This window comes from Notolepis coatsorum, assembly GCF_963971535.1.
Source record: "Notolepis coatsorum genome assembly, chromosome: 10".
NCBI classification, from domain to species: domain Eukaryota; kingdom Metazoa; phylum Chordata; class Actinopteri; order Aulopiformes; family Paralepididae; genus Notolepis; species Notolepis coatsorum.
In genome coordinates this window covers 113,605,242-113,629,234 of record NC_140174.1, presented here as the reverse complement: position 1 = coordinate 113,629,234, position 23,993 = coordinate 113,605,242, and the positions used below count along the sequence as shown (strand labels likewise).

Genomic DNA, 23,993 nt, shown 5'->3' with positions numbered 1-23,993 from the left:
CCCTCCGGTTGTAAGCCAGCAGGGGAGAGGAATTGTCGGGAGCAAAAGTCTGGATCAACGAGGAATAAAGAGACTCCAGGTACAGGAGACGGTGCAATAATCCCTTGGTCCTTAGACAAAGCAACAGCTATACTCCGGTATGCACTGCAGCATGGATGAAAGCTAGCCAGCCTCTGAGTCCTAGAGGCGGGCTCGACGGGGCTCCTCACAGGGTAAATCCCACACGGTAGTGGGGGTAGATGGTTCTCTGCTCCAGCAGCCACAGGACCAAAGCAATATAATCCAGCCGAAAAGGGCTCTGCATTCGTCGGTGTAGGTTATCCAGTGTACATATCCACACGGTTCTCGTCTAGGGCTCCTCGGATGGCGGCGCAAGGTTAGGCCGCCCAGCCTGAATAAGCACACTAGCTCGGTACGATGAAGCGGTGGTAATGCTGGTCACTGTAGAACGGTAGCCGCACGATACACTATACATAATAGACTATTACTTGATAATAGAATAAGTCGAACTCGACGATACAGCGTTAAACTCTGACACTTAGCTATCAATTCGCACGCAAGGCTCTATTTAGGGTTAAAACGGGCCCACTTCACAGCACGTTGTATCGTGGTGAAGGCTTCAACTTGTTGGGGTACCATAACTGCTGTATCCACCTGCACCGTATTTATACGTAGGGTGAATAATCTAGTGCCAGCCTTATTTCTGTCTCGTATTACTGCGCAAACCTGGGCATGTTGAGACATGTCTTAGCGGTGACTTTGAACTAGACATTGGGGGTATGGCCGTGGCGCCTAGGGGGTCGCTGTCCAATAGGAGAACGAATATTATGGTCTGGCCTGTACCTAGGTAAAGGGATATTCCGTGTATATGTACAAAGAATATACAAGGGATATCAGACGATATACAAATACTATACAATATATCTCAAGTAATAAATATATATATTCGGTTTAATCTGACCCTTTGTAACACTTTGAGTAACTCTTGACACACACCTCACTTACACACATCACAACAATAGCTTAGTCAAGAAGGCAAATCAAAAACTATTTGTTTACAGCAAGATCAGACCATTTCTCATCCTCACTGTTTCAAACACATCTACATGCAATTTCTTTGCAATTTCATGCAAAAATAGCTTATAAAATGCATGGTAAATGTCCACCCTGGACTCACCACTGTACTCACAGCTTTACTGCCAAGACACAATAGGCTACAAGTCAAGAAGTATCACCACATCAATCCCACATGCACTCATTCCAGTACACACACACACACACACACACACACACACACACACACACACACACACACACACACGCACACACACACACACACAGTATAAACAAACTATACTGCTGTGACTATTTCAATAAAACAGACCATTCTGAGTCAATGGTACAGAAAAACTGTACATTGGAATATTGGTAAACATATCAGTCAATCCCATTGTCCCGTGGGATTATGCCCCCCCCCCCCCTCCCCGCGGCGATATTAATATTTGATTAGAAACGCAAGCGGGGGAAAGCTACCCGCTGCCTGCGACATGGTTCTTGGTGTATTAAACAGGCAATGACACGGCGGGCTATTGAGTTCATATGCCATAAATGTCATGTATGTTGTGTATAATAAATGTCAATATGAATTGAAAATGGGGGACCCTGATGTAAACAAGGCGAAAGTCTTGCTCTGGTCTGCATCCCCTTAACAATTGTGTGTATTGAGCCGTACTGTATTGTACCCATTCTGCAATCTGTTAAATAAAGTTTTCATTCATTCATTCATTTGCTGTCTCGTTATAACACAAACAGCTCACCATGAACCATGACCAGCTTAATTACGTTAGTTAGCATCCAAGCTAGCGTGATAACATTAGTACAGTAGTTATTAGCATCCAAGCTAGCGTGATAACGTTAGTACAGTAGTTATTAGCATCCAAGCTAGAAACGGCTAGGCTGCCTGCTCTTACCTGCAATAATGTTGTCATCGTCCTGGACAGATAGACTTGTTAAATCATAATATCCACACTTTGTGCTGGTCCTCAGTAAATGTCCCGCCGGCGAAAAATAAGTTGCTATTAAAGTGCTAAATGTTAGATACACTAATATAGAGGTTTCGAACGTGGCCGCTCTGTTAATAAAATGTTCAATCAATCAATCAATCCCATGAGGGGAGACGCAGCCCCTCCGTGTAGCTGCAGAGTAGGAACCATTCTCTGATTGGATCTCAAGGCTGTCAATCATTCAACCTCCGTGTAGCTGCAGAGCAGCACAGATGGCAACATTCTCTGATTGGATTTCAAGGCTGTCAATCATTCAATCCCCCATTCAATGGCAAGAGTTTAAATGCACGGACCGTGCTTAGATGACGTTAATAGCCTATTTTGATTGGCTATTATTTATTATTTATTTAATCCCGGGTCAACCCGTGCAGAATTCTGCACCAGTTTTACTGCAGTCATTACTGCAGTAGTGCAGTGCAGGCCTGAGCTCAGAGCTGTCAATTTTGGCCATTTTTGAAGAAAGAAATAATTCACTGGAATTTTTTTTTACAGAGGAAAACATTTCTAAAAAATAATAATAATAATATAGAAAAAAACAAATATATATATATATATATATATATATATATATATATATATATATATATATATATGTAAATTAATAATAATTATGAATTATGAGTGAATTTGTGTTTCACGTGTTGTCATAGAGAAACCTCACATTGGTTGCCAGCCGGATATGACGATTTATCGCTCGGATGCCACCACGTTAATCAATGGGAGGACGAGCACATTTGCAAACGCATAAACTATATCTTAAATTATGACTGTGTCTAATAGACCCGTCGCTTATCAAGGACTTGCTTGCAGTCAACATGTATGAAACGGATTGTTTTTTCATCAGTACATTTCCGCTTTATACCGTTTTGAATACGAGTATAGTTTCGGAGAGTTCTAGTAATTTCAGAGAAATTCTGTGAAAATAGCCATTTACTGGAATACACAAAATTTTCCGGCTGATTTATGAATCGTTTTCAAATAAACGCTAGATTATCGAGAGTATTTGTGTTCTTATGCACGATACAAAAGCGGGCTGAAAAATTATTTTCGTGCCGCGCTCAGCGCCTAACGCCACACACACACACACACACACACACACACACACACACACACACACACACACACACACACACACACACACACACACACACACACACACACGTTGTGAAATCTGTGAAAAACAACTCTGATTAACCCAAAACTGGTAACATAGATTCCTTACCTCAGATCAGATGTTCTGCAAAAAGATGAATACAAAATTCCTCATCGCCATTCCAAATATTGATCACGTTTATTGATCCAACGTTATAGTCTGAAACGCATAATCCAAGCTGCTCCCAGCCTCGCCAGTGAATCTGGTGACACGACACTGCTTGCCAGAGATGGGAAAATCCTGGACCGGAGTTTTTCTCTGATGCACTTTTTCACTCAATCCAATCCAATGATGTGCATTACCATCCGGGAGACGATAGGGGGCGGTATTTGCCCTTTTCGAGCTCAGAGCCATTTCCAATGATAATGTCAGGCTGGACGGATGAAAAATGAATGGATATCGCTAATAAAATAAATAACGATTAAAAAACGAGAAATCTCGTTATTGGCAACCAACGCATGGCGGCCAATAACGAGAAATCTCGTTGTTGGCAACCAATGTGTTAACGCGTTAACGCAACATTCTTTTAATGCCACTATTTTTTATTGCGAGATTAATGTTTTTATTTTTTTTAAACTTTGGTCATCCCGCCGGCTCTTTTTTGCGTTTATCGCATTTTTCTCTGGTCAAGAATGACCGACAGACAGAAACAGGTTGAATGGGGGTACAGATGGGGGGAAGACACTCTGAGAAAGGCACGGCTGCAGTCCGGGAATCGAATTCGCTAAACCCCAGATCCGTGACGAGCACGGTTGTCCCCGGCGCCGAAATAGCGCTCGAGGTACGCGGTGAGCTACTGGAGCTCCCCGCGAGATTAATGTTTTATAAGAAATTATACTTTTTTTTTTTACTCCGGTGTATTATTGATACTCTCATTGATACTGTTTGTTTCAGAGAGAGAGAGAGAGAGAGAGAGAGAGAGAGAGAGAGAGAGACTAACCTTTTCTTTCCTGGTGTAAGCAGAGAGGAAGACACTGTAACTGAGAGTCAAACTCGGGGTGCACATCAACTGTTATCACTTTAACTGCCGCACTACCAAATGGTTAACCCTTTAACTGCGATAATACACAGAAGGTTAACCCTTTCACTGCCACATGACAGCATTACCCGTCGGTAGTGTGATAGTAAAGGGTTAACGATAGGTTATAACTATAACCAAGTTCTGTGAGTAATGGTGACTCTCAGCGTCACGACTGCACTATACTTCACTCGTGCACGCGCACTGAATAAAAAATTCCACAATGTACCTTTACATCCCAACATTCGTCTGGCCACACCCCTATCAGCTTACCTTCATAAGCAGGTGTGTGGTCACCTACTCGCCTCCTTCCCAAGCTTTCACCACAAGGTGAGATCAAGGGCCGCAGCGGCGCCTGACGCTGAGCGTCACCATTACTCACAGAACTTGGTTATAGTTATAACCTATCGTTCTGTTTCGTAATGGATCTCGCTCAGCGTCACGACTGCACAAGGGAGGCTGAGCGAGAGCCATAGCCCGCTGAGGCCCCCCACAACCATCAGATCGGGGAGGACCGAGCCCCCCCGACCGTCCCTAATGGAGGATACCCTCCCTATTGGAGGTTTACGGGAGGGAAACGGATCCGACCGTGCGAAGAGGCACTCAAGCAACTCAACGCACAGGGTGAGCAGACCGTGGCTTGACCCCACGACTACACACACGCACAACCCGCATGCTACCCGGGAAGGAACGGAAGGAACAACCTCGTTACTGCCCCCAGAATCACGGGGTCAAGAACAAACCCAACCCTGTGGCAAGGCCGTAGCAGCGGAGCGCGAAGGAAGACCCAGACCCACTGAAGGACTGGATCCCCTGGAAAACAGGGGCCCGGAGAGGTCAATGACGCCAGGCATCAAGACCCCACCAGGTGGTCACTTATGACACCGCCCCCCACACCGCCAGCGTATTCGGATAAGGCCCCTCCAAGAGCGGGCCCTTTCCCCCCAATAGCACACCGCCTGGCACACTGACCCTGCAGAACAGGCAGTCAGCATGGCCGTAAGCACACAAAAAAGGTCACCCAACGGAAGTAGGCAGCGCACCGGGGAAACCAGGCAACAGGCTGTAACCTGAGCCTGGAGCACTGCAGACGAGACAGGCGCCAAAGGAGTCAGCTGAAAACAGCCGCCCCGGCGGAAGGGGCGTATGCTGGCATTGTTGATCACCATGACAAAGCCGCCATTAAAAAAAACCCACCCAGAGGGGTTGAGGCAGAAAAGGCTGACATGAGTGGCAGACGTCATGGACGTGCAGGGGCACACTCAACCGGGTAACACGGGAGTTGACTCTGCTCCAACACACCAGGGAACCAACCACCTTGTCGTTAACCTATGCGGTGGTTGTTCCTATAACCCCTTAAGACAAAAGGGTTATCCCAAGTCTACGGTATCGACGAACTTTACTTCGGACCGGACCCGGCGGCCTGGGACGCACACAGGGTTACTAGAGGAGGTCCCGAAGACCACCCCGACAGCCCTCCCTCCGCCATGCGTGAGAGAGGAGCGAAGAAAAAAGAGAACCAGCCCCCATAATAGTGCCAGGTACAAAAGAGTACCCAACAAGGGTCTCTATAACGCCTAACCTTGTGACACCCCAGGCCGACCCGGCATTTTTCCCCCCGAAAAAAGCCCAAGTCCCTCAGGGTACCAGAACAGCAGATCTGCATCCCCGGCGGACAACGGGTTAACTGACCTGGACCAGCGCGACCAGAACCAGTCCCGTGCCCTAACCACGCCGACATGCCTACTCCAGGAGAAGGGGCAGATATGCGTGTTGATCTTAAAACATGAAAAGAATGCGTCACCCAGACGGTCGGTGTGAACTGCGCTCGGTGGCCCACCCCAAGGGCGTGAGACCCCTCTACATATGTTCAGATCCATTCCGTTATCATCCCCCAGATATGAACGAGAATCCGTCGAGAACCAATAACAGGTTGTCGGAAGAGGAAAAAACCTCCATCCCAGTTGCTTTATAAAAACGCTGTTTCAACCACAAGCAACCAAGGCGTACTAGCTACCCGCATGATCTTTAACAGAACACCCCGAGCTAGCACTTAAGTGTGCGTCGGGACACAACCACATCAATGAACAGGCTAGTTAGACCTTTCAGTGAATCCCCAAGGCGCCCAGGGGAAACGACAAGAGGGGTGTGGCGCTTCCTAAACTCCAACTATTTTTAATAAAAAAGAAGGAAGCACCAACAGACATGAATCCCATTCTACACAGCCGAGGGTAAAAACTGTTTACATTTTTACATCCAGTCACCCCTTTCACAGAGGATTTAGACCGAAATTCCCCAGAGAGCCTTCCCACGTGAGTCGTAGAATGAAAAAGCCATGGCAACTACGAGTCACGTGACCAACTGACTCAAGTTACACATAAAATCGAGCGTAGCGGACCCGTAAGTCCTACGCTCTAACCCGACACTTTGACACAACAGATCGTACGTAAAGATCTAACTCACGGAAGCCATCGTCATAGCAACGTACGTAGTGTCGTATGCCATGACGGGGGGAAACCCAACACTCAACTCCCCCCCCCCCCCCCCCCCCCCCCCCCTCCCTGCCAAGGCGCCTAACGGCTTGGCCCTGACTGGCCTAACAGGAGATGAGAAAACCCCCCTGACCAATCAAGTGGGAAGGAGGGGTTTATTCGGCACCCCCTCACAAAAACCTTCCCCCTACACACAATAACAACTGTAGCATATGAAACCTTTGGTAGAATGCTAATGAATAGCGCAAGCTAATACAATGCACGCTACCCACAGAACTGTGAACAGGGTTTACAACAAAACCAAGTCGTGTGTGTGTGTGAATCCTACACCCGCATTCCATGTTGTACATAGAAAAACACTGATAGAGAGAGTAACGGCTAGGCCGTGGAACGTGTGTATACGAGCATTACTGCAACTAACACAACAGTGTTGTAGTTCAACATTACTTCTTGTGTAAGCAACAGACCATACAACCAGCTTCTACCTGCATGTGGAGTGTCAGGCCGAGATAGAAACCTTTCTATAACCGAGTGTATGCTGCAGACCTTGCTTAAGCTCATAACACGAACGTAACCCTTCTATCAATGTATACTAGTGCAGATTCACACTTTGCAACCTCATCATATGTTTTGGTGAAGAAACAGTTTGTTTAACAAAAAATACAGTCCCCCTTTAGAGGGGACTTTTTATTTATGAGCAAACAAATAATATGAGAGGCCGGGGAGGGGTAAACAGAGGGGACCGCAGGGGAAAAAAGTCACTGGGTCTAGCGGCGTCTGCTGCCTCGAGCCGCTCGGGCTTTACCACCCCGAGAAGCCCCGGAGGGTCACGGCGATCCCTACCGTCTCCTCCGGTTGTAGATGGGCCGGCTGCAGCAGCAGCGCCGTCTCTCCTCCTGGCCTTCTTCGACGGGCCAGCAGTGGCGGTGGAGGCAGTAGCAGCCACGGCGGAGGAAGCTCGACGACGTGGTAGCCGTCTGACTCCACCGGCGATGTCGGGAGGGGGAAAATGGGGTTGGAGCACGGAACGCTCCTCTGCCATCTCTCTGCACGTTGAGGTCATCAATTGCAGGGCCGTCCCGAACAGTCCAGCATCGGAGAGGGGTGCCGTTAGAAGAGGACCTCTCTTCTTCTCCGGCACACGGGCCTGCTCCAGCCAAAGGTGGCGCTGGGTCAGAGTCGCCAGGGCTCGCACTTTCCCAGCGGCTATGGCCTGCAGCTGAGTCAGATGCAGGACAGCTCCTGCCGCCTGGGTGATCTGGTCATGTTGGACATCAGTCCGCTCCGTGCCGCCCGTCATTATCCCGGATATAAATCTTGCCAGCTGCGCGACATTAGACGCGGCAGCCAGAGATTGTGTACCAGAGATGAACGACTGGTCGCTCCAATAAGCCAATCGCCTAGCCGATTTTCCTTGAAGAACCGGCTTGCATAACGGCTCCCACACCACTTCCGGACAGAGGAGAGCGGCCATCGGCCTATCAAGCCGTGGCACGCCCTCTCTCATACCGTCGACCAAACCCACCACCCGCGTAACCGGTACGTAGGCGGGGGTGAGGCCCATGATGTGGGATACCACCTGGCCCCGACGAACATAGGCCCCCATTGAGGGGAAAAATGGGTAGACAACGTCCACCCCTCTCACCGGGCGACGTTGCCAGAGATGACCTATTAGATCATCAGGGACAGGAGCAGGCAGTGGCTGCGGCAGCGGCACGCCGTTTGCAGCGGCCGCCACCGCCATATGCTCTGGGAACAAAGCCCGCAGTTCCCCCTGCAGACTTTCCTCCACCGAACCCGCATCCCTCACATGCAGCAGGCTTCGACTGGTCAAGGAGCCACAGTCTGATGTGGCTGATAGTAGGGCATCCTGCCGATGAGTCCGAGGGTCTTCCCCGACGTCTTCAAACAAGGCGCCCCAAGGAGACATTTCACCCCCCTCCAGTGTTACCTGGACGGGCGGGATACTCGTCTCTACCGGGCCTTCAAATAAGAACCCGTCTGCCTCTACCATGTAATCCTCAGTTTCCATCGGGCAGGTAGAGACCGACGCATCCTCACTGGGCTCTAGCAACTCACCAAACCCAGGCCGTTCGCGTCTGCAAGCCACCACCTTGCGACGGGAGCGAGCAGACGCAAAAAGTTTGCGTCTCAAATCCTCCGGAACCAAAGGAACCGGCCGATCAACAGCGGACGATTCCCCGGAAGCAGAGGAACCAGAGCTACGACCAGGCCATCGCAGAGGCGACGGCACCGGTGCACCAGCTCCTTGGAGAGGCAAACTACCCATCGGACGCCTACCGGGCATGGCTGTCAACCACGAAAGAGGCAACAGCCCAGCACCAGGACGCACGACGGAGGCGGAAATGGAGAACCGCTGGTGGAGAGTGGCTCTGCGACTCTCTGAAGTAGACATTATGACTTAGATTTTTCTCTTGAATATTTATGAGAGAAGAAAAAAATAAGCACAATGTAAACACGTCTCAACTTTCTTCAACTAGCAACCTCATCAAGTGGGGATCTACCGAAGGCACTTCCTTGTTGTGAAAGCGAAGAAGGAGGCGAGTAGGTGACCACACACCTGCTTATGAAGGTAAGCTGATAGGGGTGTGGCCAGACGAATGTTGGGATGTAAAGGTACATTGTGGAATTTTTTATTCAGTGCGCGTGCACGAGTGAAGTATAGTGCAGTCGTGACGCTGAGCGAGATCCATTACGAAACAGAACCTTCTGTAGTGTGGCAGTGAAAGGGTTAACCAGGAGCAAAATAAAAGCAAGGAGAGTGGTCAAACAGTAGGAGATCAAACTGGTTTAAATGAAGAAGAAGATAATGTAACTGAAGGACAAAAAACTAGTGCAGGAAAGGTCAATCAGGAGGAGACGAGTCAAAACAAGGAGAGTAGAAAAACAGTAGATGGTGACGGAGAATTGATGGAGGAGACTTTCAAATTCCCTAGTGCTGTTAAAAGAAAAGGGAAAGAAAATAATAAGGAAGGCTCTCGGGTAGGGGTGTAACGATGCAACCTCACAACGATTAATTTCGATTGCGATTATTCAGGCAACGATTCAATGCATCATGAAATCTCTTCATTTGACCACGATTCGATTAATTTTTTATTCATTTTCTGTCGGTTAATTCCCCCAAAAATTTTGAATACAAAAATGTGGCTGGGGGAACTGATTCACTCAGCATGAATGGACTATAGGTCAATAAAAAAAAACATAAAAAATACAAAATTTGTTTATTTTTTTTATTTCGATTAATTTAGATTATAATCGATTCTAACATATTCAAATCGATGCAGTTGAATCGTCACATTAGAATTGATGCATTTCGATTAATCGTTGCATCGTTACACCCCTACTCTCAGGCCAAGAAAGGAGCAAGCAGGGTCAAAGGGAGGAAGCCAGATGAGCAGTCAGAGTCTGACTCACTGTCTGACTCTACTATGGTGGTGGAGGAGGAGGAGGAGGAGGAGGAGGAGGAGGAGGAGGAGGAGGAGGAGGAGGAGGAGGAGGAGAGGGAAGGCAAGGCAGTCAGATTTTGTCTGACTCACAAAAAGGTGTGGAACAAGTGAAGGGGGAAAAGAAATTATGTGAAAAGGGTTAAACGTTTCCCGAGTGTGAAATTGAAGATTATTTCTCAGATAAAGAGGCTCTTCGTTCCTCTTGTCAACTCACAGTTGAGAAGCAGAGAGAAGGGAGGGTTATACTACAAAGGAGGGGTTCAGACTGAAGAAAATAGTACAGAATAATGATGGTGAAACAAAGGTATAGGACAGGCTGGTTCCTGTGAGTTTTATCTTGTTTTGCTTCACTGCTTATGTGATTGAGTTCAGGGTTACCACACTTAACATAAATGGAGCCAGAGATGTGAGGAAAAGAACGAGTCTGTTTGAACTTGTTAGTGTTGAAGAACATCAACGTAATGTTAGTTCAGGAAACGCACAGCGACACCTTGAATGAGACTGACTGGAAGAGGGAATGGGACGGAGATGTTGTGTTAAGTCATTTTAGTAAGAACAGTGGACGGGGTGGCACTACTCTTCTCCAAATCTTTCTGCAAACATCTTATGTGGTAGAGGAAATAATGACAGGCAGATTGATGGTGATCAGAGCTAAATATGAGCGTTTTAATATTGTGTTTATAAATGTACAGTATATGCTCCCTATTTAGGACCTGCCAGAGTTCAGTTGTTAAGTGGACTCAGTGTTGTTTTAAGTCAGTGTGAACCTGAAGAGTTTTTATTTTTAGGAGGAGTTTTTAATTGTACAGAAAATTATCAGCTGGACAGAAATCATTGTGAACCTCATGGCCATTCAAAGAGAGCCATAAAACAGATGATAGAAGCTCAAAGTTTGAGTGATGTATGGAGACAATTACATGACAAAAACAGACTGTAGAATACTATTTTTATGGCCAGGTTAGACAGATTTTACTGCTTCAAACACCATCTCAGCATTTTTTAAGCATGCAGACTAATCCCTGTGGGTTTTTGACCATTCTATGGTGTGTTGTAACATTTTTATTGCAAATGTAAAACATACATCTCCATACTGGCATTTTAACACTGCGTTGTGTTATGTAAGGGATAATGTATAGCTACGAAATAATTGACAGACACGGAGTTTAGAATACAGAGGCGCCTCGCCGAGGTGTTCTAAACGTCAGTGAAGGTCAATTATTTTGCGACAATGACCGAGTATAGCTATACATTATCCCGCTTATTACATGGCTAACTTACTAACAATATACCTAATTCATTTTACACCATCGACAAGACGAGATCAAATGCAGACGCAGTTCTGTTCTGTTGCTCGGCGCTGTCATCACCGGCAGCTTCGCCGGCTGCCGGCAGGTGTGTCTGATTGCACTGATGCAGTGTGTGTCAGTGGGCTTGATTGCTACAGCTGCGAACAGCGGTCATTATTGCTCGGCAGAGGTCTGTTATCGAGTAATAACGGACCTCTGACGAGCGCTATTGACCAATCACAATCAAGCATTTCGGCGAATGTTATAACGCCATGTAATAATGGATGTTCATTTTAAAGAATATTTAAAAAAAAATTTAGAACCTTTTTTAAACAAGACAAAATTATTTTGAATCTTTAACCCTTAGGAGTCAACGGGGCGTATTGCTCCCGTGGGCGGAGAACAAAATAATTAGAATGTCTTCTAAATGCTCTAAACGTACATATTTTCAGAAATCGATAAAAATAGAAAAATTACTATTTCGAGTGCTTTGAGATGTACTATATATGTCTCATTACTTGCTAAACATAATACGACTTGTAAATACGTTTAATTCTTGCTAGATGGTATGCTTGTAATTATTTCCGTTTGCGAGAGAACTACAGCGCGTCACGAAACACACATACACGCACGCGCGCACACACACAAGAGAAGCGTGTGCGCTGTGAATAGGTGTTAGACCCCCGCGCAGAGGTGAGAGGTATCAGAGACTCGCTACCCCCCATCCAAATTCTAAACAACAGATCGGCATCGGCTTTTCATAATATGTATGAATTATCTCTTGCAATAATATCCACGGGACACTGAGCTGCTTCGCAGAATAATGTGGTGTGCGTGTATGTGTGTGTGTGCGCTGAGACGCAGCGTCGAGACGAAACTTGTGTCGAGTCTGCTTCTATGTATGCTTCTTCAGCGCGTCCTGTATTATTATTATTATTATTATTATTATTATTATTATTATTATTATTATTATTATTATTATTATTATTAGTATTATCATTCTCTAGAATACACGGGACCCGACGGAACGTTAATGTCGAGTCTGCTTCTATGTATGCTTCTTCAGCGCGTCCTGCATTATTATTATTATTATTATTATTATTATTATCATTCTCTAGAATACACGGGACCCGACGGAACGTTAATTTATGTATTAAAAGTAGTCTAACATGCTTTTCATCAACATAACTGGCAGAGACAGAGTGCGTGTGTGTACGAGTTATGAGTTATCTCGCAGTTCATTCAAGCGCGCATCACGGTGATGACAGCTCTCTAGAGAAAGGTGCGCTCACAGGGGCGTAGCTGGAGATTCTGGGCCCCATGAAAATAATCAATTTGTGGGCCCCCAATCTATTAAAAAAATGTGGGGCCCCCAATCTATAAAAAAATGTGGGGAATTTGCTGGGCCCTTGGAATCATCCTAACCCCCCCCCCCCAGCTACTCCCCTGCACACACACACACACACACACACTCTCTCTCTCTCTCAAACAGAGAAATCAAAAGAAATCAGTACATTACCTTGTATTACTATTGTAATCCAAAAAGCGATATATAGGGTTGTTCATTGTACAATACAATTGATACAGTTGATGTTTCTTGTTGATTATTATTCTCTATGTGTATATGAGCATTTTTTCAATACCCAACTATGTAGTGGCCGCTTGTCGCTAGGCTAGGCCTCCTGCTGGGTCCATTCACTGGAATAACAAAGGAATGACTGGGCCTTTGCTCCAGGTGTGAAATGGTTCTAGTGACAATGATCACATTGAATTCTGGGAGTGTAGTTCTCTCATCAGATAGCTGAATGAACTTGGATCTAGTTCAAGTCCTATACTGAAAAGTTGTTAGGATTTGACCAGAATGTTTGATAGGACATTGATTGAAAACTATCGTCTCAAATTTGACAATTGATGGCTTATTTTGAAGGTATGAATCTGTAATTTTACATTATGTAACAAAAAAAAAGAGAATATTCTGAGAAGGTGGAGCTAGAAACTTTAGACTTCAGGGGGTTTAAGCAGTGGTGGGATTATGGCAAAGTGGAGATAAGACAGTTGTGTCAACAGTACTGTAGGAAAGCCCTGTGAATAAGACTACTTTGTTCCGTAATAGCCCTTTAATATGTTGTTGTTGACAGGAAAGGGTAATTGATTTATGCCAGTGTAATCGTCCAGCGTGATGTGCCCAGCTAGTGTTGCACTCTAGTTTTCTGATAACGTTACTGGCCCTTTAAGAGTTTCTCCTTTCAAACGTCTGCGCAAGCTGTTCTCTGTGCTGCTGTTTGATGGTGCGGCTGCGGCAGTATTAAGATCTGTCCCTTTGAGGAACGTGTGCGTAAATGACACGTGAGTACGGTACCTATGTTTAGTCCTGCCTAATTAATTCCTTCAGCTTACTCTACCCTTACAGTATGTTCACATTGATCTATTCCTGTCGACGCTGTTTCTCTCGGTTCTCGAGAGATCTTGTAGACAACCACACACACATGCAAATCTCCCAAATACAACCAGTAACTGCAGCACGCCTCTGTGTAATTCTTTAATCAGAGTTACAACGCCATAGTGTCCGCCAGCTCTATCAAACGCAACCCGTGGAGGCCCTAGCCCTCCGTTTCAGTACACTCTCAACGTTTCTCGTGACATTGCCAAATCTATGAGAGATCCACAGGAAACAGAGGTTGTGTTGAGAATCTCGGTACTAAAAAAAACCATACTGGCAGACTTGTTGGGCACTAAAGTGCAGGGGGGCGCTGGTTCGGTCCCGCTTTCAGAGCGCTGCTCTACTGGATTTTCCTTCAAAGTACTTTTTCAGTCTTAAGAAGAAACGGACAAAGCAGGTGCATTCATGCTATGCGCTCGCCACAGGACAGCTGTTGACTGAGGACGACGAGATCCGGCAGAGAGCTGCAGAGCTTTGTTCTCACCTGTTTGAAAGTGAGTATGTTGAGAATGAAGAGGTGTTTGACTCCTTCTGCATTGGGCTGCCGCGAGTCTCAAAAGAGACCAACAAAGAGCTGGAGGGTCCTCTAACTGCAGAGGAAGTGGGTGTGGCTTTGCAGGGCATGCAGGGGGGGGAAGGCCCCTGGGATCGATGGACTCCCACCAGAGTTTTATAGAGCGTTCTGGACTGAATTGAAAGGAGATATCTTGGACGTTTTCAATGAAAGCTTTAAAGACTCTTTTTTGCCTCAGAGCTGCAGGAGGGCAGTTCTGGCGCTGCTGCCAAAAAAAGTTATCTTGGAGATACAAAATTGGCGTCCTGTGGCTCTGCTATGTTAGTAGTATCGCGATACTTTGCGTGGCGATACTGTATCGATACAGGGACACCAAGTATCGATATTTAATTATCCAAAAAAAAATCGTATTTCTTTTAAGTTTAAAAAAAAAAAAATTGTATAAGGAAGTTGCATTGTTCATTTCAATACCTGTAATAGTACAGTAGTCCACACACACACACACACACACACACACACACACACACACACACACACACACACACACACACACACACACACACACACACACACACATGTGCATCAGTTAAGTTGGATTATGACTGTAATACAAACAGTTCAGTTTGTCAGGTACATGCAACACAGATTACAGTGTTGACATCTGTCTGCTTGAGAAAATACCATGTTCTGCAATAAGAATTATTGAAGTGAGATGAACAGACTGAACTTTATTTTATTAGATAAAACATGTTGACAAAGTTTTACTTTGCAGTTGAAAAAAGGTAATAAATCGCAATATTAATATCGCAATACTCAGCATATCGCAATATCGCAATGTACAAACAAAACTGTACATTGGAATATTGACAAGACCATACTTGGTAATTTACTGTACATTGGAGGGGGTTGTGTTCGGACATTTACATGGGCCAGTTTCGAGTTGCAGTCTCCCTTAGGTGTTTTTTGAGAGTGTTTTTGAAAGTGGGTAGTGATTCACATTCCTTTACAGCTTTGGGTAGGGCGTTCCACATTGATGTGGCATAATTGCGAAACGTGTTTAGTCCCTTGTTTGAGCCGAATCTGGGTTTAACATGATTTGTGGAGCTCCCTCTGGTGTTGTGATCGTGGTATTCACTGACCTTTGGGAAGTATTTTGACATGTACATGGGTACCTTGGTCGTGTAGTGTATCTTGTAGACCAGGCCCATTGCAAGTTGCTGTACTCTGCCGTCTACTCTAAGCCATCCTAGGTTGTCAAAGTGGGCAGGGGTGAGGTGGGTTCTAGGAGTAAGGTCAAGCAGTAGTCTGACCAGTTTGTTTTGAGATGTTTGTAATTTTGTTTTTAGCGCCTTTGAGGTGCTTTGGTACCATGAGGTGCAAGCATAGTCGTAGTACCCTTGAATGAGTGCTCCTGCCAGAGTCTTCAGGGTATTCTTGTTTACCAGTGAGGAGATCCGGTACAAGAATCGAGTTCGTTGGTTGACTTTTTTTATTACATTGGATGCCATTTTGTCACAGGAAAGATTTGCCTCTAGGATGGAACCCAGGTAGGTAATATCTTCTTTCCTTGTGACAATATTGTCACCCACTGTAACTGAGAAGCCGTCGGTCTTGCTGAGTTTGTTATTTGAACCGAAGAGAATGGACTCTGTTTTGCCCATGTGTAATGATAGTTTGTTATCAGCGAGCCATATGCAGATTTGGCCTAGTTCTGAGCTGAGGGTTTTTTCAACCTGTAACTTGTTCTTGTCAGAGACCAGCAGGGCTGAGTCGTCCGCAAACAGGAACAAGTTGCAGTCACAAGCTGACGACATGTCATTTGCATAAATTAGGAACAGTAGCGGACCTAGTATGCTTCCTTGTGGAACACCACAGCTTACTGTGAGGGGGGGGGATAGGGTACCGTTTACCTCCACCATCTGCTCTCTCCCCTCCAGGTAGGATTGCATCCAGCTCACTGATAGACTATCAAAACCAATTGCTTTTAGCTTGTCAATCAGAATGGTGTGATTGACAGTGTCGAAGGCCTTTTGTAGGTCCAGCATGACCATGCCGCAGTATTTGCCCGCGTCCACCTCTTGTTTGATGTGGTCGTTTAAATAGAGAAGGCATGTGTCAGTGGAGTGGGATGTTCTGAAGCCAGATTGGAATTCATAGATTAGATTTTTTTCCGCAAGGTATTTTTCGACCTGTTCGTATACAATTTTTTCCATGACTTTCGAGATGGAGGTAAGGATAGAAACAGGGCGGTAGTTGCCTGGGTCTAATTTACTGCATTTTTTGTGCAGAGGGGTCACTCTCGCAATTTTGAAGTCCTTGGGGACGTGTCCCTGTTTTATGGAGAGGTTTATTATGTGTGTGATGACTGGGGTGATGGCGGCTGCTGAGTCTCTGAGGAATTTGGAGGGGATGTTGTCATGGCCAGGGGCCTTGTTAGGTTGGAGGGCACTCAGTTTTTTGAGTACCTCATCTGTTGTTACCATTTCCAGTTTGAGGTCGTCTTTGTGGACCCCTAGGTTCTTGTAGTATGCTATTATGTGTTCTACCCCATAGTGCCCTGAGTGGGAGGGTAGTTTGTTTACCAGTGTTGTGGCTATGTTTGTGAAGAAACTATTTAAGTAATTGGCTACATCCAGCTTTTCTGTGACGAGCCTGTTGTCCGTCTTTATGTTTATGTTTGAGAATCTGGTTTTAAGTTTTTTACTGCAGCCTAGTTGGTTATTGAGTAATTTCCAAAGTTCACATGGTTTGTTTTTGTTTTCCTCGGTTTTGTCATTGATGACATTTTTTTTTGCTGTTTTGATCATGGAGTTTACATCATTTCTTAGTCTGTTTCTTTCCAGTTTGAGTTCAGTCACGTGGGCTTGGAGTTCACTGCTCGTGCTTATGGTAAGCTTTGACTGACTTTTACGAAACTCAGAGCATTTTTTGTCTCTGGTTTTCATAGCGGTCAGTATTTCAGCGTGCATCCACGGCTCCGCGCGATCTTTTACCCTGGTGGTTCTTAGGGGGGCCATGTTGTTTAGTATCGTGGGCCGACTTCTGTAGGTTTGAGATCAGGCGAGCCGCTGCGTTCTGAATGAGTTGAAGAGGCTTAGTGGCAGTGGCCAGGAGGCCAGCGGGCAGTGCGTTGCAGTAGTCGAGGCGGGAGATGACTGTTGATTGGACGAGGAGTTGGGTGGCTTCTTTTGTCAGGAAGGGGCGGATCCTTCTGATGTTGCTCAGGAGGAATCTGCAGGTTCTGGTTGTCGCTGCGATGTGAGCAGAGAAGTTCAACTGGTCGTCGAGGACAACACCAAGGTTCTTGGCGGTCGGCGACGCGGTCACATCTGCATTCTCGACTGTGATGGAAAGGTCGGTCAGGGGGGAGGATTTGGCTGGCAGGTGGAGCAATTCTGTTTTGCTTAGGTTCAGTTTGAGGTGGTTGGTCGTCATCCAGGCGGAGATTTCGGACAGACAGGCCGAGATCCGCTCAGAGACGTGGATATCTGAGGGAGGGAAGGAGAGGAAGAGTTGAGTATCGTCGGCATAACAATGATAGGAGAAGCCATGAGACGTGATAATCTTACCCAGTGATTTAGTGTAGAGGGAGAAGAGAAGGGGTCCTAGAACCGAGCCCTGGGGGACACCTGTCCGCAGGGGGCGGGTGGCCGACAGGATCCCTCTCCATGACACTTGGTAGGAGCGGCCATTGAGGTATGATGTCAGCCATGTCAGCGCAGAGCCAGCCACTCCCATTCCTGCGAGGGCCGCGAGGACGATCTGGTGGTTGACTGTGTCGAAGGCTGCAGATAGATCTAGGAGAATCAGGACAGAGGAGAGGCCTTTCACTTTTGCTAAGTGAAGTGCCTCTGTGACCGCAATGAGGGCCGTTTCTGTGGAGTGGCCAGTCCGGAAGCCAGACTGATTTGGGTCTAGCAGGTCATTCTGTAAGAGATAGGCAGTAAGTTGGTTGGATACAGCACGTTCAAGTGTTTTAGAAAGGAAGGAGAGAAGAGAGACAGGACGATAGTTGCCTATGACGGTGGGGTTCAGGTTTTTTTTTTATGAGCGGCGTGATTCTGGCTTGTTTTAGGGAGGTGGGGACCACCCCCGAGTTGAGTGAGGAGTTGATGGTTGCAGTTAGGAATGGAAGGATGTCTGGTGCTATGGTCTGGATGAGTGGGGAGGGTAGCTGGTCCAGCTGGCATGTAGTCGGACGGTTCGACGTTACCAGTGTCAGGGTCTCGGCTTCTGTAATGGGAGAGAAAGATGACCGAGTGAAGGATGAGGTTCTCGATTCAGCATTTGGAATGGGTGGGGGTTGGGAGAAGGAGCTGCGGATGTTCTCCACTTTTTCCTCAAAGAAGATCGCGAAGTCTTCGGCAGAGAAAGATGAGGGAGGAGGGGGTGGGGGGGGGAGTGAGGAGAGAGGACATGGTAGCATGCAGTTTGCGAAGATTCTTGGCAGAGGCCTCGATCCTATGGTGAAAGAAAGAAGCTCAGTTCACGTATTGATGGGATGTTTTTACATGATTTTAATACATGTTTTAATTTGTCTGCATTATGCGGATAATATTATTGTCATTATAAGGAGTCAGCAGGATGTAAATAGGTTAGGCTTTATTGATGAAACCTTTGGTACAATCTCAGCTGCAAAAGTAAATTGGGAAAAGAGCGAGGCCTTAGCAGTTGGGAGTCGGTCTGTATGTCTCCCTAAGCTGCCAGGAGGTTTAAGTTGGAAGAGGGGAGGTCTAAAATACCTGGGGGTGTATCTAGGAGACGACCAGACTTTAAAGATGAATTGGGAGGGAAGTTTGGCCAAGTGGCGGTGGCTCGTGAATTTATACGTTTATGTGATTTGACTCTATTTTATCAAGGACTAATTAAAACATGGACTCTGTTTAAATGGAGCAGAACAGAACCCAAAAAAATGCACTGTTCTGGCTACTGGAGGAGCCTCTAATCTATGGGGCCCGACTGGACATTCAGAACAGCTGGGATAGTAGAGCTGAAAGGAATTGTGGATGCAGCACTTCATAACACAGAGGAAGTGTCCTCTCTGATGGTCAGGTTGTCAGACCAGGAACTTTTTGAATGCGTGGACTGAAAGAGAGGAGCGGGACATGTTACAGGACTATTTAAGTGGAACGGACATTCCTGACGCAGGAGAACCTTTTCCTGAACTGGGTCCCCAAATAGACCAAACTGGAGTGATGGGACCATTGTTGGATTATACAAATGTTGGATCTACAGACTTGTACATGTTGAGTGGGAAGGCAATGTATAAATACTGTGTGCATGCTCTAAACAAGAAAATGCTGAGTGGAGAGAGAAACTGAATGTGCAGGATGACTGTAAACCAGTGTGGAGGGTGTTTTATAAAGCACCACTAAACAAGAGGTCAGGTGACTTGCAGGGACGAATACTGAAGGGAGCAGTGGCAGTCAATAGTTTTGTCTCCAAGTTAAATCCAGTGTCTTAAAGGAAAACTCCAACATTTTGGGAAATTAGCTTATTTGCCATCTACCCTGGAGTTAGACAAGAAGATACATACCTTTTTTCTTCTCTGTGCATGCAGTAGGAGTAGGAAGACGCGCACCGTTAGCCTAGCTTAGCGTCAGTCACTGGAAGTAGGTTCCTCCATTAGCCTAGTTCCCAACGTCTTCCTACTCCTACTGCATGCACAGAGAAGAAAAAGGTATGTATCTTCTTGTCTAACTCCAGGGTAGATGGCAAATAAGCTAATTATCCAAAATGTTGGCGTTTTCCTTTAACAGTCTTTATTATTATTTTTGTGTGTAAAATAATTGAAGTACTGTTTGAGGTTGTAGAATCTGTGTTTGTCAAATGTGGGGAGAGTTGGAGTAAAACTGCTTTTATGTTTGGTGCTGGTTATAAAAGGGCAAATGCAATGAAATGGGAGCTGTTGAACTTTGTAGCGGGATTTCGGTGATTTCGATGTTTTTTGTCGCATTGGTGCTTGAAGCTTTTTGTTCGTTTGTTGATGAGCAGCTCCGTTTTAACCCCTCGTTTCTGTGAGGATTTAAATAGTGTCTATGTGTGAATATGTTTAATTAATTTGACTAATGATTTAATGAAGTGTTTTATGCTAAAATGTCCTTTTATTTATTGAAAATAAAGGTTCTTATTAATCAAAATCTCTCTCTCTCTCTCTCTCTCTCTCTCTCTCTCTCTCTCTCTCTCTCTCTCTCTCTCTCTCTCTCTCTCTCTCTAGGTTCAGGAGAATGTTTTTGTTGAATTCAACCACCAGGAGCTGCTTGAGTTCTACAACAAGGTGTGTGTGTGTGTGTGTATGTATGTATGCGTGTGAGCGGCTGTGTGTGTGTGTATGTATGCGTGTGAGCGGCTGTGTGTGTGTGTATGTATGCGTGTGAGCGGCTGTGTGTGTGTGTATGTATGCGTGTGAGTGGCTGTGTGTGTGTGTATGTATGCGTGTGAGCGGGTGTGTGTGTGTGTATGTATGCGTGTGAGCGGCTGTGTATGTGTGTATGTATGCGTGTGAGCGGCTGTGTGTGTGTGTGTATGTATGCGTGTGAGCGGCTGTGTGTGTGTGTATGTATGCGTGTGAGCGGGTGTGTGTGTGTGTATGTATGCGTGTGAGCGGCTGTGTGTGTGTGTATGTATGCGTGTGTGTGTGTGTGTGTGTATGTATGCGTGTGAGCGGCTGTGTGTGTGTGTATGTATGCGTGTGAGCGGCTGTGTGTGTGTGTGTGTGTTTGTGAACGTGTGTTGTACTGTACTGTACATAACATACTGTATGTCATGTTACATATCTTTCCCTCTAATTGAATCTCATTATTTGTCTTCATTCTGTAGTTTGTGCAACAATTGAATTGACAGATCATGCATGACTAGGGTCGGGTACTGTTCACATTTGAACCGATACCGGTACCTGGGAATCGATGCCGGTACCCGACAGTACCTTATTTCGGTACTTCCATTATAACAAACAAATTATTTCTGTTGTTAAACTAAAGTCTAAACTTCTCAATTTCACACCACACAAACTAAAACCCCTCCCTACCTCCCTCTCCCAAACTGTTCCTACAACGATTTTTTTTAATGTTCCATGATCATGTATACATTTATTATTATGTATTATTATTTTTTAAGTTTAAATATCAACATTATATGGCCATCCTCAGTAGATAATGTCGAACTCCTCTGACCTCATCTGATCTTTCCAAAGACCAGAGATGGGACATGCGCGTGCACACACACAAAGGGATAATGGCTTATAGCAAACTTAATGATTTTAGAATATTTCAGATAATTAAATGTTTATATCATCAACTACCCAGTTAGTATTTAGTATATATCAATATTTTATTATTTACAGTGACTGAAAAGGTACAGACTGAAGCATAGTGCTTATATGTGCCTGTCCTATATTCTTACCAAAAAATACAAAAATGTATACTCCAAAACAGTATTTTAAAGAAAAGAAAAAAAGCAAGCAAAACAGTATTTTTCACCCTTGTAGTTTTTCAAAATGTAGCTTTACAAAAAAATACAAAAATGTAGATTCCAAAACGGTATTCTAAAAGAAAAAAAAGAAAACAAAACAGTGTTATTCACCCTTGTAGTTTTCAAAAATAGCTTTACAAACCTTTTTCTTAAAAACCAAAATTGAATTACTCATTCTTAACTGTATATCCGCATTGTTCCACAAGTTAACCCCAATAATAGAAATACACCTCCTTTTAATCCCTTTCTTAGCTTTTTGAACAGTACATTTTACAAATATCTCTCAAATCATATTTTATTTCATGTGTTGAAAAAACACTAGGAAGTCAACACACGGAGTTGTACATAGACCACTGCACTTCCGCGTTACATTGAAGTGTTGCAGTGGTCTATGGAGCCCGATGCATGAAGCGATAAACGAACAGCCAATAAATGTGAAGTTTTCTTTGAACCTCGGTTGTCAAGCCTCGTCAATATAATACCCCCCCCCCCCCCCCCCGCCCTATCCTCACTAATGGAACTGGTGTCATGGAGTCACTCCAGGGTTAGCTGCTAGTTAGCTTAGTTAGCGGCTAATGCTAGTTAGCGGCTAATGCTAGTTAGCGGCTAATGCTAGTTAGCTTAGCGGCTAATGATGTGGACAGCATGTTAGACACATTGGACCCTGTTTCCCGTGCTGGTCTGTGTCTTATGAAATGCCAATTGCACGTCATTAGAATTCGGATAATTTCTTCGAACTGGGCGGGGCTTAGGTACCGAAATGTGGCACCGATTGATCTAACGTGAATCGATAATCGGTAGTACCGACGTAATTCGGTCGGTACCCTTAAAGGTACAGAGTTCGGTACCCAACCCTATGCATGACTGCCTCTTAAACCCCCTAATGTGTGTGTGTGTGTGTGTGTGTTACTTTGCTAAGGCCTAACAAAAATAATAGTTGGTTTCAGGTTGGTTGTCAGTTTGGCCATGGGTAGGTAGGGAATTATTATTTTTTTTTTTTATTCTTTCCCACGGCGACTATGGATAGGGAATTTCTTTATTTAATTAACCCTTTCACTGCCACACGACAGAAGGTTAGCCCTTTACTATCACACAACCGACGGCGATGCTCCATCATTAGCATCATTAGCTCCGCGGATGCGGAGCTAATGATGCTAATGATGGAGCATCGCCGTCGGTTGTGTGATAGTAAAGGGCTAACCTTCTGTATTGTCACAGTGAAAGGGTTAACCGGCTGTCGTGTGGCAGTGAAAGGGTTAAAATGTTCACAACAACATGGATGCATGTACTCTGCCAGCATGTTTAATATCCATAATACTAAATGTTTGACTAAGATTTCTATGAAACTTTATTCTAAAAAAAAAATGATTTTTTTTTTTTAATATATAATTTTTTTTTTAAACTCATAAAATATATTGGGTCGCACCTAAATCGGCAGGGTCGGTCGGCAACCTGAAACCAACCATTATTTTTGTTAGGCCTAACAGTCTTTCCTTTCCTCTCCCTCTCCTCTCCTCTCCTCTCTTCTCTTCTCTTCTCTCATCCTCTTTTCTCTCTTCTCCTCCTTTCCTCACTTCTACTCACTTCTCTTCTCCTCTCTTTTAGCTCCAGATGATTCAAGGCCAGTTGGACTCCCTCACTTGATACCTGGTGCGCACACACACACACACACACACACACACACACACACACACACACACACACACACACACACACACACACACACACACACACACACACACACACACACACACACACCCTTGCCTCTGTCTGTTTAAGAGTGTGTGTGTATAAGTAGGTAGTATCATTTTACAGAATGTAATCATCTGGAATATTGAACAATCAACATGAAGTAACAATGTTTTATACTAAATAAAAAAATAAAATGTATGAAGCCATTCAGTTCTACTTTTCTGTTGTTTCCCCTGCTGTGACATTATTAATGTTATACCACAGACTGAAGTAACTCAATATAGGTCTCTATGAAACTGGTATTGATGATGAAATGTGCTAATCACCTTCGAAATCAACAGAGCTTTACAACTGAACCATTGCACTGAAGAAACATTTCTTTCTTTTTTTTGACAGCA

General features: G+C 45.1%; 1 protein-coding gene across 2 annotated transcripts in view; it reads left to right on the top strand.

Moving 5' to 3' along the window:
- The window catches only part of commd10 (COMM domain containing 10), a 906,178-nt gene extending 882,560 nt beyond the window's left edge, over window positions 1-23,618 (top strand). Inside the window, exons 6-7 of one of the 2 annotated variants that reach the window (XM_084323446.1) lie at window positions 20,651-20,710; window positions 23,515-23,618. In XM_084323446.1, the coding sequence (XP_084179572.1) occupies window positions 20,651-20,710; window positions 23,515-23,547 (93 nt within the window). In that variant the 3' untranslated portion in view covers window positions 23,548-23,618. Of the gene's footprint in view, window positions 1-20,650; window positions 20,711-23,508 lie in introns of both variants that reach the window. The other variant, XM_084323445.1, reaches the window with a different exon arrangement.
- Window positions 23,619-23,993: the final 375 nt, after the last annotated feature.